The 17940-nt window shown below is 35.6% G+C and overlaps 1 protein-coding gene across 2 annotated transcripts in view; it reads right to left on the bottom strand.

Annotated features, from left to right (window-relative positions):
• Positions 1-2117: 2117 nt before the first annotated feature.
• CCNI (cyclin I) overlaps positions 2118-17940 on the bottom strand; it is a 36357-nt gene continuing 20534 nt past the window's right edge. For both annotated transcript variants that reach the window (XM_047856194.1, XM_047856195.1), the window contains 5 exons: positions 14087-14215; positions 11047-11121; positions 10753-10893; positions 10233-10463; positions 2118-3687 (listed from right to left, as the gene is read on the bottom strand). In XM_047856194.1, the coding sequence (XP_047712150.1) occupies positions 3238-3687; positions 10233-10463; positions 10753-10893; positions 11047-11121; positions 14087-14215 (1026 nt within the window). In that variant the 3' untranslated portion in view covers positions 2118-3237. The remainder of the gene's footprint in view (positions 3688-10232; positions 10464-10752; positions 10894-11046; positions 11122-14086; positions 14216-17940) is intronic.

Raw genomic sequence — 17940 nt, 5'->3', positions numbered from 1 at the left:
GCCTTATTAAAAATTCTTAGCTATGTGGCATTAGATAATTCTCTAACCCTCAACTTGCTAATGCAGACCAGGGGTAGGAGTTTTCAGGATGGTTGTGAGACCATCTGGCATAGTACCTTCCCTTTCCACCTGAAAATGTACAAACTACCTTTAGGACAAAGACAAGCTCCTTACCATGTTGGCCTAGCATCAGCAGTCACATTAAGTGAAAGGCCAGTGTTGCTCTGGGCAGTAATGTTCAAGCACTTTATTTCAGGAACTCCAGAATGAGTAAATTAGGAAGCTTGAAAATCCAGGTATGTAGAGTACAGCGGACACACATATGTTGTTTCTAACAGAAGAAAATAAATACTACCTGGGGGACAGACACCAATGTCTTAATTCCAACAGTGGAGATGTTAAGCTCCGTCTAATCAGCTCAACTGAGTGAAGAGCTATGCTCTAGCTTCCTTCAAACCAAAGGCAGTGTCAGTGTCAACAACACTTGAGGCAAATTGGTTTTACCTTTTTACTGGCATTTGGGAACACTCCCCATTCCCAGCCTTCCCCCTCCCCCACACTAATACATCATCTGTGGAAAAAACATTCAATTCTCCACAGATAACTTTATACTCTCAAATTGAACAAGAAATAGCTTCTTCGCTATAGTCTGAATTTCAAGAGGTAGAGCATTCACTTTAACTTTTTCTGTTAAATGAAAGATTGGATAATTTATACCTATTTATTCCCTTGCCTTTGTGGAAGTTTCATGGAATGATAGGCTTTCTAACCACGTGGAGATACCAATTACCCATAAAACTCAAGTTTCCAAATACTGAAAGAATAATTTGTGATGTGATGCCAAGATTTAAGACAAGTAACTTGGGACAGAGTAATGAGCAGGAACATAATCAATGAAAAACTCCATGCTGTTCAAGAATATTGTGCTTTTTCTGTCTCGATCCATGAGTTCAGGCTCCTCAGAGCCAAGAACCCATGGTAGCTCAGGTCTCTGGAACAGTGAACTGAAAAGCGTGCTCAGGAAGGTCTGGTCCCCTAAGTACCTTCATTTAATTGAACTATGGGCTAACTAGCTTTGAAGCATGAAAGCTGGCAGCCCAACCATCCCAACTCAGTTTCCCAGAAGAACTACCATGTTCTGGGGCACCTGGGTGGCTCAGTCAGTTAAGAGTCTGACTTTGGCTCAGTTTATGATCTCTTGATTCATGAGTTCGAGCCCCACGTTGGGCTCTGTGCTGACGGCTCAGAGCCTGTAGCCTGCTTTGAATTCTGTGTCTCCCTCTCTCTCTGCTGTCCTGCTTGTGTGCACTCCCTCTCCAAAATATTTTTAAAAACACTTTTTTTTAGAAACAATACTATGTTCCAAACTGATTTATCAGTTTTTGGTAAGATTAGAAAACCTCAAAGTCAACTAATTAAAATCTTATTGCCCTCTTATATTCAATCTCTAGTGGCTGGACTAGAAATATTCTAATGTTAGGCTCAGTTTCATCCCTAGCTTGAACATCTGTTAAATGGAGGTAGGGGGGATTAAGTGCCATTTATTTAACAGAAATGGTGAACATGTGTAGTTGTAAATTTCTTAGAGCTCCCCAACGCAGGAGAATTAAGTAACAGACCAGATGAAAATTAGGGTAAGTGTGATTTTTTAAAATGTGTATCTACAAAGCCAATCTCTTGCTATCTTCACCCATAAACAGTTCATGTTTTTAAAACTTCCCTCCCACTGCCTGTACTTACACGGAAGTAAAAGTTTCCCATTTGAATGGATTGCAAGGTTGTGCAGGCAGTCAAACCTTAGTAATTTCAAAGAAGTGGTGACCTAAGAATACTCTTGCTCTGCTAAACAGGACGAAACCAGTGGGCTAAAAATGATGTCATCCAGACATGGGTGTTCTCACAAACCATTCCATCAAATGAAAATTTACTATTTGGAAGGTAAGAAAAAGAGATAATAGAAAAATTCTTTACGTCAAAACCTACATTCCTCAGTCACATTTAAATCCTGTTTTATTTTCTGTGAGCATATATTTGGGATTTTTGTCCCAATACCAGTGTCTAAGCAATCAGGAACTTGTACCTCTTCACAAGCAGAAAAAAAGTTAAAGATACAAAGGTTAAGGACAACTTTTATTGCTACCAGAGGCTTTTTATCATCAGCACATGGTTCTGACTGCAATACCTTCTTCAGACTGAACAGGGAGCTGAGGATCCAGAAGTCATTAAGAGAAATACAGGGAGGGTGAATAACTTCCATCAAGAAAATCCTAATAGCTTAACATAAATCTAGGGCACTGAATTCAGTTATTACATGTTATAGACCCAAATCACAGAGCTGCCCCGACATCTAGACAGTCTCTCCTACTGATTACAAATGAATGAAAACTGATCAGTTACCAAAAAAAAAAAAAAAAAAAAAATCTTAGTTGTTACATGTTTCTTTGGTGAGCACCTGGATACATTAACTTTATCACAAATTCTTTTATATAAATTTCAAAAATGCTTTCAACAAATCGAACCATATCCTAATTACATGCCACTTTTAAGCTTCAATTTAAGAAAAACAAAAATAAAAACAATAATTTTGTTTCCAGACTCCAGGAATTGAAATAAGAAACACAAAATCAATGTGGTAATGTCAGTCCTTTTTCTATTACCACTTCTCATTCATATGGGGCAATTTTAAAGTACCCTTTTGGATTAATTTGAATCATGGATCAAACATGGCTGTCACACTGAAATGAATTTATTCACTAAATTGCTAAAAAATAATTTTGAGGGTTTCCTAATCAGTGGAAGTCAGGCTATAGATCAACATGCATAAAGTTCATTTAGTATTCAATAAACAAGCAAGCAAAAATGAGGAAAATTAAATCAGGATGCTGGTGACAGAGTGTGCTAGCTATGAATTTTGGAACTTAAAACACTTGAATATAAATTTTTGACATGGGGTCAATCTCCATTACATCTTAGCAGAGAAAAGAATGGAACTGACAAATACTAAAAAAATTTAACTTAAAAAAAAATTTGATCTTTTTTGAAGTTTCTAACTTTTTTGGTCTTTAAATGCTTAAATAATGTTGATTATAATTTGCTACCCAAGTAAATGGGTTTTTTCTGGCTCACTTCAAATCGGCCTGATAAGGTATATAACTTTATAGAACCTTTCCTGGTTTTCCATGTTCCTAATTCCCAGAGTAGTCTACCTTAGTTTGCACTTGAAGGTAACACTTGAAGCTACATGACAGAAACTGGCTGCAAAGGTGGACAAGGAGAAGCATGTCCCTCTTGCCTTGACAGATCGGTGCCACAAACAGAACCCACACTTTCTGAAGCATTATCTTCATTATAGAGCCGTTTGATTCCATCATAGAAGTCATCCACTTCCATTTCCTCTACTTTGCGTTTAGCAGAGGTATGCTTGCACCCACTGGCAGCTGGGAGATGATGGTAGAAGGCTGCTGCACCTCTGACTGGCACTTCTGGTTTGCTGTTGTCCTTGGAGAAATCTAAATCTGGGCCTGGGACAGAGGAGGGATGTAATCTGAACACTCCTTTGTCACAGGTCACCAGGGTGTGCTTGAGGGGACGGTAGACATAAACGGAATTTAGAGGCAGGGAAGACTGCAGAGAAGAAAGGTGATGTGCCACAAGCTCCCGACAGTGGATCAGCTGGGAGCTAGCCATCTGGGCCAGGAAGAAAAAAAAACAAAGGTTGATCATTTAATTAATATGCTGGCAGCTTTTCCTCACTGCGCCCTCTGTCCTCCCCAGCTTTGTCTCTCCCCACATCTTCTACTTGAAATTCAGCTATTCCTCCAGTCTACCCATCATCTTCTTAGGGATTATGACCAAATCTGTACTTCTAATGGAAGTCTCTTTGGAACTTTAATTCTGTAACTGCAATTATATGCAACATCTTCATGAAAACAGAAACTATTCTCTTTTGTTCACTGTGTATATGCAATGTCCACTCTTGTCCAGTGTATTCCTCTTGTCTACAGGGCCCTTCACTCCACCCTCTGCCACTTCCAATCTCTTCATGAGGACCAAGGAACAGATAAACACAAAATTCATTAAAAATTTAAGGAAAAAACCAGAGGCACAAAAAAATTTAAGTAAGGGATGGGGACGATCATCTAGCTAAGAATTTAGAACAATTTAAGTATTTTGTTTTTAAAACAGCAAATGAGAACTTTTGACAAATTATATTTTTGTAGAAATTAGCAGGCTTGACAACTTTAAGAAGAAATGTTTTTAATTTGGGGTTTGACTAATTTCTTCTTAACCTTCAGGATAGTTCAGGTATCCTTTCTGAAGCTACCCTTAACTCCTCTTGCCACCACACACCCAAATTCCAGGGCCATCTACATATCTATTTCAACCTGTCATTACACACCACATCGTATTAAAATAATCAATTAAACATTTACTTTTTCCATTACAGACTATAAGCCCCCAAAAGGCATCCATTGTATCATATTCATTTCTATTCCCAAACTTTCTTTTCTAGCACAGTGACTATAATAGGAGGCTTTCAAGGAGTCCAATTAGTCTCTCTGTCCTCCTTTCCCTGTAATTATAGCTCTAGTTAAAATAATCTTCCTCTAGGCAACATACATTTCTTCCCCTATTCAATTTTTTTAGCGGCACCCCAATGCCTACCAGAAATAAGCTAACCTCTTTAGCTTGGTATAAAGGCTCTCTACAATCTGACCCCAACCCTCTTTTTCAGTCTTATTCCCTGACTTATCCCAATTTCTGCCAAACAGGCCTGCTTTCTCTATTCTGTGTAAATCTTGCCCTTTCTTACTTTATCCTTGCTCATCCTGTTTCTACCTGTTAAAAGTGGATTACCAATTCCATCCAGACCTGCTAACTGCCACCACCTCCAGGAAGCCTATTTAAACTATTAACTATCGGGATCACTTTCTAGTCTTGTATATTTTACAAGTATTTTTGGACATTTCTTAACCACATCTTATTTATACCTATATAACCTGCAGTACACAGCATAACTATGTGAGATACCAGAGAGAAAATAAAGTAATATGGTCTGCGATAACAGAAACATATTTGGTCACAATACTATTTTTATCTGTAAGGATATTATTTGTTATGCAGGAAAGCATCAGTGGAAAGAAGAAATCAACAGCAGGTGTTATCACAGTACAAATGTTAAAATGCCTAAAACTGTCAGAAATAATACATGAAAATGACCACTTTTAATATCTACCGTTTTGTTCACTAAATTTTTTCCTAGTTGAAAAGACACTAGGTAACACCTTAAGGGCAAAATACTATTAACTAGTCTTAGAATTTCTTTTCTTCCCTTAAAAGAATTTATAATACTTAAAGATAGTCCCCAACTATTAAGCTTACAACCATAGGCTAGGGCTTATCATGTCTCAGGGATGCAGAACAAGCTGAGTCATGCTAAGAACAGTGGAACAAAAAACACAGAAGAGGAATGGGGCTTTAAAAGTTCTTTAAAGAAAGAGGTACCCTAGCCAATGCTTCAAGAAGCCCACAAAAGAGTGGTAACAGAAATGAATGACACAAACTGGGAAGTGAAAAAAGGGCTAGAGTATAATACTGTTCTTTAGCAAATGACTAATGCTCGGGGGCCCACAAAAGTATCATAAATACTCTAATGCCTTGGCCATGGGGCATAATACCATAGCAGAATCCTGAAAAGTAGAGTTCATATAGATGCTACTGGTTTGAAAAAAGACATGTATTTCAAGTAAAAGGAAGACTATGCCACTATAATCTTTCTCTGTGGAAAAATTAATAGATTTTAATAGAACATTACACAGTTGACCCTTGAACAACATGGGGCAGTTGTGGGCACCAACCCCCAAAGTTGAAAATCTGCATCTAACTTTCAACTCCCCAAAACTTTATTAACAGCCTACTGTTGACCAGAAGCCTTACCAATAACATAAATAGTTGATAAGCACATATTTTGTGTATGCATTATACACTTACAATAAAGATGGAGAAAAGAAAATGTTAAGGAAATCGTAAGACATATTTATAAAAGCATACTGTAAAAAAATCCATTTATAACTGGACCCATGCAGTTCAAACCTGTGTTGTTCAAGAGTCAACTGTATTTTAGAAAATGACAGAGCTAGAAAGACATTATTCAAACCAATACCATCTATATGAACTCTATTTCATCCAACTAAATCCTTTTTCCAAAATAACCTATCAAAAGAAATTCCTTCTAATTTACTACCTGAATTTGTTCTACTTAAGAGTATGACCCTTGCTGAGATCCAGTGGAGGAAACAAAACAAGCACATAAACTGGAATTACTACAACTTCATACACCAGACAAGTCCTCTAATGAAACAGTTTTAAAGTGAACTCATTCTAATTGTAGGATGTTAAGAGAACATCTATTGTTTTTCATGACTACGTTCACAGACTTCAAATACGGTAAACATTTTTAAGTATCGCTTGCTAAGGAAACAAACACAACTGTAATGTAGCTCACCAAGGAAGGTGGGGCAATTATAGGGCAGACATCCAGATGGGAAAGGGGCGAAGAATACCATCACATAAATGATAGGTTCTGAAGGACCCATGTTTGGTGGACAGCATGAAGGACTGAAAACATCTGCTGCAGCAGTCTGATCTTAGGCACCTTAAAGAAGAACTGGGAGATCTGGTGAGGAAGGCCTGCTTCTTTAATTCCCTACTCTAGTTAAAAAAAAAAAAAAAAAATTTATTTTTTTTTTTATTATTTATTATTTATTTTTTTTTTTTGAGAGAGAGAGAGAGAGAGGGAGACACAGAATCTGAAGCAGGCTCCAGGGCCTGAGCTGTCAGCACAGAGCCTGACACCAGGCTCCAACCCACAAATCACAAGATCATGACCCGGGCTAAAAGCTGGACCCTCAACCAACTTAGCCACCCAGGCACCACATAACTCCCTCCTCTAGTTTTAAACTACTGGAGAGAACATCAACTGTGACTACTGCTTGGCTAGGGACTAGGAAGACCACCACACTCTTTCAGCAAAGTTAACATCCTGAGATTCTCAAAGGTGGGCCACATCAGTCAGAAAGAGGAAGATGTGAGTACAGCTACAGAAGTAGGGCAATGAAAAAAGGGGTTAAGAGAAAGAGGTTTGGCCATCTCAAAATGGCGACCAACATGTAGCTAAGAGGCAGGGGTGGTCAACTAGGAGGGAACTGGGAGGTCAACTAGGCTTGCCTTTCAAACCAGGGAAACTTTGTCTGAATTCCAGAGGGAACAAAGGCAGAGCCAGTGACAGTGGCTCCCGCACAGCATGAGGTATTTAGGATAAAAATCAGCAGTCCTCTCAAACCAGGATACTGGGAAACATGTTATATAAGTAATTCTGGCATGGTCTCACCAATACTCCACAAAAATTTCCTATACTAGACCCAAGAATCCAGGAGGAATATTTATTTGAACACATCTAATTACAAAGATATTAGACCTCGTATTCCTACCTAAACACAAATGAACTTAGCAAACATAGCACTTAGCCTTCAAGAATCCAGATCCACTAGGTTTAGGCCACATATGTTGGCTATCAGTCCCAGCTGGTTTTAGATAACTGTTAAGAACAAGTACCAAAATCTCAAGTGCTGTGACATTGTTTTTATCTTCTCCATTAGAATTTGAATACTACACGGGGCAGAACGTTTTTTTTTTTTGTTTTTTTACAACTACTGTATTCCCAGTGCCTAGATCACAGATTTTCCAGTAAAAGTTTGTGGAATATAACTATTTATGTATGTATAAGAAAATTAAACACTGGTTTTCAAACTATATCCAAACAATATGCAGAAGGGAAGGGGCCATGTTCAGACTCTGCATCCAACAGGTCTCTGCCCCAAATACATATTACAAAGAAATACTTTCCTACCTTACATTCTGGGATTGTGTGTACAAGATTTTACTGGAGTCAAGGGAAGGATTCCAGTTCTAAAAGAAATTCTGAAAACCACTGAACTAAATCTTTAAGGTTTGTATGGACAAAGCATTGGTCCTTTACTAAGTAGTCCTGTGGGTCTCTGAGAAAGTACCAAGTACCCTGAACTGCAGATTTAAAATAAAGGAGTTGAATGGAATTTCTAAGAATATCCCTTCAAATTCCAAGAATTCCAAGTCTATAATACTACCTCAGAAAAAAAGGAACAAGTTTCAATGAACATTTTCTTAACACAAAACACCAGAAGACTTATGAAAGAGAATAAGCATATTTTCCAGTGTTTTTTAGAAACAAACTCTCAAAGCTACAGAATACATACACTATTTATAACATTCTTATTATTTATGCTTCAAAGTCCGTCCTTTCTTTGTGACAGTAACAGTTCATATAACAACTTTTCCTGTACTAGCTTTGGGAATTAGCACAGAGATCAAGTCAGAGCATTTAAAGATGTCATTTGTCCCAATAAAAAAATGAAAAATGAAATGTAGAGGTTTTCTATTAATGTCCCATACCCCACTTCCATAGTCTAATGTAAATGACTAACATTCAACTTCACTTTCCAATACAATAGATAAGCAAAGTAAATTTCCTGTACCACACTATTCTCTTCTGATTTGTGATAGTTTCTAAAAATTCTCACTAAATATCAACTATCTCCTAGAATCTACTTTCACTATAGCATTCATTTCAATGGAAAGAAATACTTTTCAATTATAACAATCTAAGGTACGCTAGAAGAACTTATCTCAGGGTGCCTGGGTGGCTCAATCGATTAAGCATCCGACTTCAACTCAGGTCACGATCTCATAAGTTCATGGTTCGAGCCCCATGTCGGGCTCTGCTGACAAACAGCTCAGGGCCTGGAGCCTGCTGCAGATTCTGTGTCTCCCTCTCTCTCTGTCCCTCCCCTGCTCACGCTCTGTCTCTGTCTGTCTCTCTCTCAAAAATAAACTAACGTTAAAAAAAAAAAAAAATTGAAGAAAAAAAAATTTCTCTCCTGTAAAGGAGAAACAGCCTGTGTTTCTAACTAACATCTCATATGCCTATCTATCCCAGGGATATAGAACAAGCTGACCCATGCTAAAAACTAAATAAAACAAAAGAGGAATGGGCCTCTAGCTAATATACTGTGTTGATCACCAACCTTTTATGAAAAGACCCTCAATCCTTCTCTGCTCACAGACTAGGGCCTAAAAGTTTCAGAGCTAAGAGGTAGCACTGAGGTATTTCTATGTCTGCTAACTTTTACAGTTCATATCTATGACATCAATTATAAGCATCTTACAAAACGCCAAATTCAAGTATTATTCTCATTTTTCTTTAATAGTATTCTAAGTTTTATTAGTTCAATAACTGAAGCTCTTTGCTAAGACTAGTTTATTATAAAATATAATTACTTTAGCTCAGAATTTAAGTCTCTTCTCTAAATAAAATCCAATAAAATATATCAGAATAACTACTACCAAATAAGAATAAATAAGGACATATAAAGGGAAAGTGAATTCATAAGTCTTTTATGGACTCAGTTGGCAGAGGAGTATGGTTTGCAGATCTAAACTTTACATTCTATTGGGTGAAATAAGATTATTCAAAGCATTTGCTAACATATAGTACCATTACTAACTATCCATTTGAGAATTTTCTCCATTAAAACTCTTACATTTTATATAGATAGTTGACAAAAAATTTAACTGGCCTGTAAAATTTTATACCAATTTGCAGATAGAAGTGATTGACTAATTTTAGGCAATAATAGGAACTACCAGGACAAAACCTCTTTCAGAAAGTTAGCTTCTACTTGACAAAGTCTAGTACAAATACTTTACTTTCTAGTCAATTATTTGCTTGTCTAAAAAGCAAACTTCTTGCCATTTATGTTTTTGATTTTTACAAAATAAGCGAAGTATAGAAGTACTATGGTGAAACCTACAAATATAGCTAAGAAGGTTCTTCGTACAAAACTAAAGGACAATATATTATAGAGAATCTTATTAATTTGTCAAGATTCTTAAAAATTTAAGTAACTTAGAAGGGTTGAAAAGAAGCAAAAAAAAAAAGACTAAGCTTTACAAGAGAAGAAAGTTCACCTAGCCCGTAAGTTTGAAGTGTGTATTACTTTACTCTTGTCTCCTCTTAAAACCAGTTTGCCATTATAAGATTAGAAATGTCTCTTAGTTTTATAGTCATCTAGCAACCCTACGTATCCCAATGAGAGCTGAACTTAAAATGAACACTTAATTTGATTGGCACCTACCTGTGCTTTCTGAAGCAGTTCAATTGTAAGAGGAAGCCAATCAGGAATAAGTTTCTCCATTTCCAAACTAACCATGGCCAGAGCAAGCATGGATCCTTTGAATTGCAGAAGTTGGTTGCAGGCCATACAATGAAGGAGTTGCTTGGTAAGGACTGCCAAATGTTGAGATGGGCTCAGTTTGGGCAAACTGAAAAGTAACTGAGGCCTAGCTGACACTGCAATGGCATGGAACTGAAAAGAAATCGTAAGAACATCATACTAGTTTTATTTTAAGTTTTAGGTAAATTATGCACAGAAACTGATATAACCTCAGGTATTACTCAATTTCTTAAGTCTGTAGTTTTAGTTTCATGTAATTTGACATATATGTTAATTTCCCAGTTTTCCTTGGTTATCTATAATTTTTCTTTTCCTAAAAATCACAACAACAAAAAAAAAATGAGTGGGCAATCTACTTTCTAGGTTACTAAAACAAGACTGCATATTCAAATAAAAATCTGAGAGAATCAGGTATACTTACAATGTGAAGAAAATCCAATGGCGTAGCTGTGTGAAGATCCCAATTCAACTTATCCAGAATAATTCTCTCCATCCTCAGAATTTCAGATGAAGAACATCCACAGAAACTGTCTCTTGCCAACACCTTTAATACTGGAATTCTCTGTCAAAAGCAAAGAGGAACACGGCAGGGCAAGAGGACAGAAAAAAATAAGCTAATTTTCAATTTTTGTTCAGATAAATAGAAAGCAAGCTAATAAATGGAGAGAAATTTTCAAGAAAAAGACATAACTAATCTTTAAAGGAAAATATTTACCTCATCCTCCTCAACAGTCTTGGCAGCTAGGAAAAAACAGCTGATTGCAATACAACTCAAGTATTTTGGGTGGGCCTAAAATTTTGAAGAGGAGAAAAAAGCAACTTCAGTGATTTTTCAAAAAGTTGTAAGAGTTTGTTAAAAAAAAAAACCAAACAAACAAAACTAGATATACAGGTGAGACAGTATGCACAAAATTCTAGGAATAATTAATCTGATTCCCACCCATTGTTTTCTAAGACCAGGACCAACTTTTTTAACTTCACAACCCTAGCCATATTATATTCTATGAAAATACTATACTACATTGCTAGAAATTCAACCAATGCTAGTTAGCTAAAGTTAAATTTCTATCCAGCAAAAAAGAATTTAATTTTAGAAGACAATTTTTTATTTAATAAAGTTCCAAAAATTAACTTTGTACATGTGTGTATTTTTTGAGCTAATTTTAATCTTACTCTCTTTACCTGTCACGTCAGTAATATTAACATACTAGATGTTAGGAGAATTAAACCAAAGAATATAAAAAAAAAGACCATAAACACATTCCAAATGCTTTAAAAATTATAGGTTGGCAGATGAATAGAAATTTTCTAATTAAGTGTCCACAAAAACAAGTGTGTATTGTGTGTGTGTGTATATATACATATATACATATTCATATATTCATATGTATATGCATCATATACATATATACATATACATATATTCAAGTTCCATAAGAAAGGTTCCTAAATACATACAGAATCAATTAGTAGGAGGGAAATCTTTCTAAAGGGTTTAACACACATAGGAGGGCTTGAATTTGCCTGTTTTCCTGATCTATGATAAGGTAGGCCTACTTTCTATCTTATTGGTAGTATAAGAGTTTGCCAACCCAGCATCAGAATACAGTTTCAAATAACCAGGACAATTAAGTCCAATTATACTGAATGACATAGAAGTTATGTAACATAAATAAGCCCTGTTTTGACATTTATTTTATACTCAAATATTACATTCCTGTGAAATTATGGAAATCTTCAGGTAACCTGAGGCAGCTTTGACTAACTTATTTAATAAACACGCCAGTGACCACTGCCTTCAAGTGGCATACTGTCTAGAACCTTCTAGTCCTCTGCCTACATGAAAAATAACAGCTGGTTCAAAACTATCAACATTTTTAGATAATCATTAATATTAATCAGAATATTATGATTTAGAAAGCACTTCCAAAAATATTGTCATGTCTATTATGTCTCAGCAGTTAAGGGACATCACACAAGCGATATAGGAAGTGAAGGCAGATCTTGTAGCTAAGACCATTTTCCAGGCTCCCTTATCTCCCCAAGTATACAACAGACCAAATCCTTGAGGTAATCAGAGTTCACTACAAAGAAGAGCCCAATAGTTAACAACTTTAGGTTAGGTAATGCAACCCTTAAATCAAGGGCACCAATAAATTTTATAATAAAAAGAATCCCAATAGCAAGTGTGATTTTTTTTTTTTTTTAAAGAAACAGTAGTTCTCACTCCTGGATGTACACATCAGAATCATCTGTGCAGTTTGTTTTGTTTCTTTAAATACAGACATCCAGATATCACCAACTAGAGATTCAGATTCAGAAGCTAAATAGGGCTCAGGGTTCATACTTGTTTAAAAAATTTAAGTTTATTTAAGTAATCTCTACACCCAAAGTAGGGCTCAAACTCATAAGCCCAAGATCAAGAGCTGCACACTCTTCCAACTGAGCCAGCCAGGTGCCCCATCAGGGTCCATACTTTTCAAGAGCTACGTAGCATTTTCTTCTGCACAGCTAGGATTGAGGCTCCATTCATTGCTGCAGCCTTGTATGGTCTGCTTTTATTTAAAACATGAATACATATTTCAACACAGATTAACCATCTAAGAGAATCTTATGCTAATGACAGGACCCATTAAATAAGAAACATGAAAATAATGACATTATACTTGGCAACATTCTCTCACTGATCCAGAAACTCCCCCAAATTTGTTTAAAATGTTCAATAGTAAGGTAAGAACCTTTTCTGTGACAGAAGCTACAATAAGGTTATTAATAATTTGTGAAGAACATAAAAATCAAGAAAGGACACTATCTTTCTCTGTAAGGGAGGTTAGCTATAGTAGGGGGAATGTGAGGGGGGGACTTGACACAGAGATAAAAGTAGACATCTCAGATTACCTACATTTCAGGCAATTAGTATCATTATAATTAAAAATTCTTTAAGTCTCTTAAGAGTACAAGTGTGAAACTTTATAAAAAGGTAACTGAGTGGCCATCCAAATTCTTCCACTGGCTTCTATTTTTTATAACAAAGAGTACAGCATCCCCGACACTGAATTCGTAGTTCCCCCAACTTACATATTCCTAGGCATACAAATGACAACAAATGATTTACTCTTCTACTTTTTCATGCCTTGCCATTAAATGAATGCTGTATTTCTGATTTAAATCAATTGAGGGCCTACTATGACAAATTTCACATAATATAGCCAATGATATATTACACCAACAGGGACAATATAAACTTCTTTACGTATTTTTGTATGCTGTCATTCAACAAAAATATAACAAACTTATTTTACGTTGTTCATCTTGTTATACTCCAAATGTATGCCTCTAGAATGTATTTATATATTTTCAAAACACTACACAATATGGATATTCAATAAATAAAGAAAAAAATGTGCAATAGGCTTATACTTTTCTAGTCTAGTTCACTGTCCACTTCTAGTACACCAATGTGTTAAAAGACAATGTTCTGCTGATATACGGTATTTAAAATCAGGAAATCAAAAATTTCACAGGTTAAGTATAAGTTATGAATACTTGTAGCAAAAAGAAAATTACAGAATTAGAAATATTTCCAAAAATTTAAAGCAATGGCAAAAAACATCATGTCTTAATAGGCACATATACCATTTCCAGGAAGGTTTTCCACTCTTTTTCACTTTCCAGAATGTTTACTAATTGCCCCTGGTTTAGCATATAAACCCTCAAACAAGAGGTTGTGTTTAACTGTATCCTAAAATATTTACCTTTACAGTAGCTAAAAACCTGTCCAAAAGACTGCTAGCCAAAGCAAATGTTTCTGGGTAAAGGTTGAATTGGTACTTGAGTTTGGCCAGCCACTGAATCACTTCATCTCTCTGGGATGGAGAAACATTCTATAAGGGAACAAGTAAAAGAGAAAGAGAAAAAAAAAAAAAAAAAAAAAGAGAGAGAGAACAAGTGAAGTTCCAAGTTACCATCAAGAATGAATTCTCTCTTATAAAAGGTTAGCAAATGCAATGGAATACATTTAGATGTTAAAAATGTTAACTTTACTCAAAATCTATCAAGCTTGAGATGAATGAAGATAAAATGTTATTTACTGATCATAGCATTTATTATCAATATCCACCAGTCTCTTTTTCTTTATTAAATAATCTTCATTATGTCATTTCACCATATACTTATACTTCAATTAATCTAAGGTGTTCAGGGAACATATAAGACTTTAAAAGTTTAGGTATCACTATTATCAACTGATAGTAACTTTGGAATTAAGTTTCCCAATTCTAGAGAATAAGAAAATACAGGGAATTTCTTTCTAAGGCAGCAAATAGCCATTAAACCATCTTAGGAAATACAAATGGAGTATGGTAATAGGATAATAGCCCATTAAAATTAAAACTAAAATCAACAAGAATAAATGAAAGATACCAGTGACAACAAATGAATTACAAATTTAAAGATCACAGAAGAATACTGAAGAGAAAATCACCTGAATTAATTTACCAATGGAGATATTACTATACAAACATATAATGTTAATGCTTCCTATATATTATTTTAAACTGCTTTATAGGCTTAATTTTTAGATGGTATACACTTTAAAGTAATTATTATTTAGGTAACTTTACCCTTGAGTTTTGCAGGCCCCACAAAAAAAATAAATAAAACCTAATACTTATAATAAACGAAATAGATCTGTAAGTACTACTTCTGCCAGGTAAACACAACAAAGTACAGAAATGACTGTGATTAGTGGAAAAAAGTATTTTTAGTAAGTGAGGGTTCCAGACAAGTAAAGGTTTAATCCTTAACCCAGATTATAAAGCACTGCAGTCTTTATAATCATAACCATTTTAGATGGAAAGCTTTTAAAATATATTATTTATCTAATTCCTTAGAAAGTAGAGAGGTCATAGCTTAAACCTTTTTCCTGATTACTCTGGGTCAATTTTATGAAATTAATTCTTATAGCACAGAAAGATACATTAAGAGCTATTAAAACATGGAGGGCTGGGGTGCCTGGGTGGCTGAGTCAGTTGAGCGTCTGACTTCGGCTCAGGTCATGATCTTGGCAGTTTGTGAATTTGAGCCCCACTTCGGCCTCTGTGGTAACAGCTCAGAGCCTGGAGCCTGCTTTGGATTCTGTGTCTCCTCCTCTGTCTGCCCCTCCTATGCTCATGCTCTGTCTCTCAATAATAAATAAACATTAAAAAAAAAATTTTTTTTTAAAACATGGAGGGCTGTATATCTTAACAACTTTATCTCCTCCAAGTTTAAGTTGGAATTTCTCTCTCTCCCTCCTCCTGGCTTTCTTTAGTCTTGTGAGAAATACATGACTTGGTGTTCATTAAAATCTCTGCCATTGAACTGGCTAGCCAATTTCTCATTTTTTTTTCCAACTTCTCTGTCACTTTTCACTTTGGCACAACATAGTAAAGTGTTTCTTAGTGTGGGTCAAACCAACTAATCACACTTATTTTCATTTTTACATCTAACTCTAAACCCAGTTTTAACTGGTATTTTAGAAGATTAACTGCCATAGCTACCTTCTGGTCAACTCCTTTTGTCAATAAAGAATGACCCTAGAATACTACACAAGAAATATGGACAAGAAAATGAGATAAAAATGGTTTACAACCTCTCATGTTAACATCTCACCACCAAACTGGTGTTGAGACTATGACCAATAATCTGAAAACATCTGACAATCAAAACATTTAATTCAGTTCATACTAATAAACATTTAGTGTCTATGATATGACAGGTCCTGGGAATACAATGATGAATAAAAAAACTTCCTATTTAAACTCTGAAACTTAAAGTCTCATGGTGAGGCAAACTTAAGAAAATATCAATCAACTATGATTAGCGTAAAAGAGAGGTATGTACGAGGCACTAAGGGAGCATACTGGAAGGGCACTTGGTCCTGTGTGGAGGTAGAATGAAAGCTTCTTATAAGAGACAACAACACATCTGCATTTTAAAAGTGAGGAAACAATATGATCATTTTAAAGGCACGGAAAAGAGCTGTTTTTTTAAGCCTGTGAACTTTACTCTGAAGCACAGGAATGATGTTAACGCAGAGGAAATAACCTATTGTTAAGCTCTTCTGAATTACAAATTAAATCAAGGTGGGTGAAAAAGACTGCTAGAAACAGATACTCTAAGAATCAGTGGTATAATGCCACCGACCAAAAAGAAACATAAGGCAGTTCATGAAACTGAAGCTATGGGCTTGACAGGTTCTGGGTGCATAGAGTAGCAAGGGAATTTATATCCTGCACAGACTATTGTCCAACATGACAGAGGAAACTGGAGTTAGGCTATTAGAACCAGGAGCTTCAATTCTCTCTCAAAGAGTCTCAAAAAGGTGGCAAAACATTATCATCTGGAGCTGTAGCTTCTTGAGAAAGGCGAGAGGAAGCAGACACAGACTGACAGCTAGGCCCTGAGTCAAAAAGCAGTTAGCATAGTCACTGGTTATAATATATCACTTTCCACAGAGCCCTCAGGTGCTACTTTAAGAACTAGTTCTGGTCTAGGGGTTCCCTGAGAGCCAAATGAAGGCAGTCACGATACTTGTATATGGAAAGACTTAAGCATTCAAGAGAAATTAAATTCCTACCAAGATGAGCTTTTATCTAAAATGCCAAAACAGAAAAGTAATGTTAAGCAAGCCATCCAAACAAATCAATGACATGGAAATACATGCATGCAAGGAGAAACAGATGGTGACAGAATCTGATGGAACTGGGGAGGTTTTAGGGAGGTGAAAGAACAATGATCTAGAGTATCAATGAAAGAACAAAGACACCATTAATTCCACCTTCAGCTCAGATATCTACACAATGGGGATAAAGGAGAAAAAGATCCCTAACTCATAAATTATATTACATAGTGTGTTTATTTGGTATTTTTGACATTAAACAGATAACACAAATGTATAACTGTAAGAAGTGCCACAAAAGATGAACATAATGTGCTATAAGAGTATGTAACATAGGGAACATGGTTATATAGATTTCATATCGTAGCTATAAAACTAAATGTAGAAACAGAATGCAAAAGGCACTTAAAATACTAGTTTTGTTCTTTCCACTTCTAAAAATACCTGATGCTCTAGTGATCCCAGAAAAAATTTACAAAATATTACATATAATTTTTAAACCAAGTATAATACAACTAGTTATAAAAGGGATCATAACAAGATCTTTAGATTTACATCTTATATTAAAATTTGGGAACAGAGCCAAGAAAGCATTCCTGCATGGCTAGTATTAATATCACTAGTCAAAATTAACAAAAATAACAACTACAACAAAAAACTCACAAAAGGTAACAGTTTAAGACTCACTCTTAGGGAAGTTGTACTAACATCACTTTTTCAAATCGATTCAAGCATGTACTTATGAAACAGTAATATTATTAGGATAGCTTTAGAAAAATTAAGTTCTGTGTCTAAATAATCCCATTCAGAAGGAAGGACAGAAGGAAGAAAGGAAAGCAGAACTGCCTGCCCACTGCAGATAGTACTTCTTGATCAAGGGATGTTTTCTTTTCCGTGGATTCCTCAAATAGGGTTAAGAGTGTTCAGTTCACTGGTTAACAACCAATC

This window comes from Prionailurus viverrinus, chromosome B1 (genome assembly GCF_022837055.1).
Source record: "Prionailurus viverrinus isolate Anna chromosome B1, UM_Priviv_1.0, whole genome shotgun sequence".
NCBI lineage: Eukaryota > Metazoa > Chordata > Mammalia > Carnivora > Felidae > Prionailurus > Prionailurus viverrinus.
This window is presented reverse-complemented; position numbering and strand designations above follow the sequence as displayed.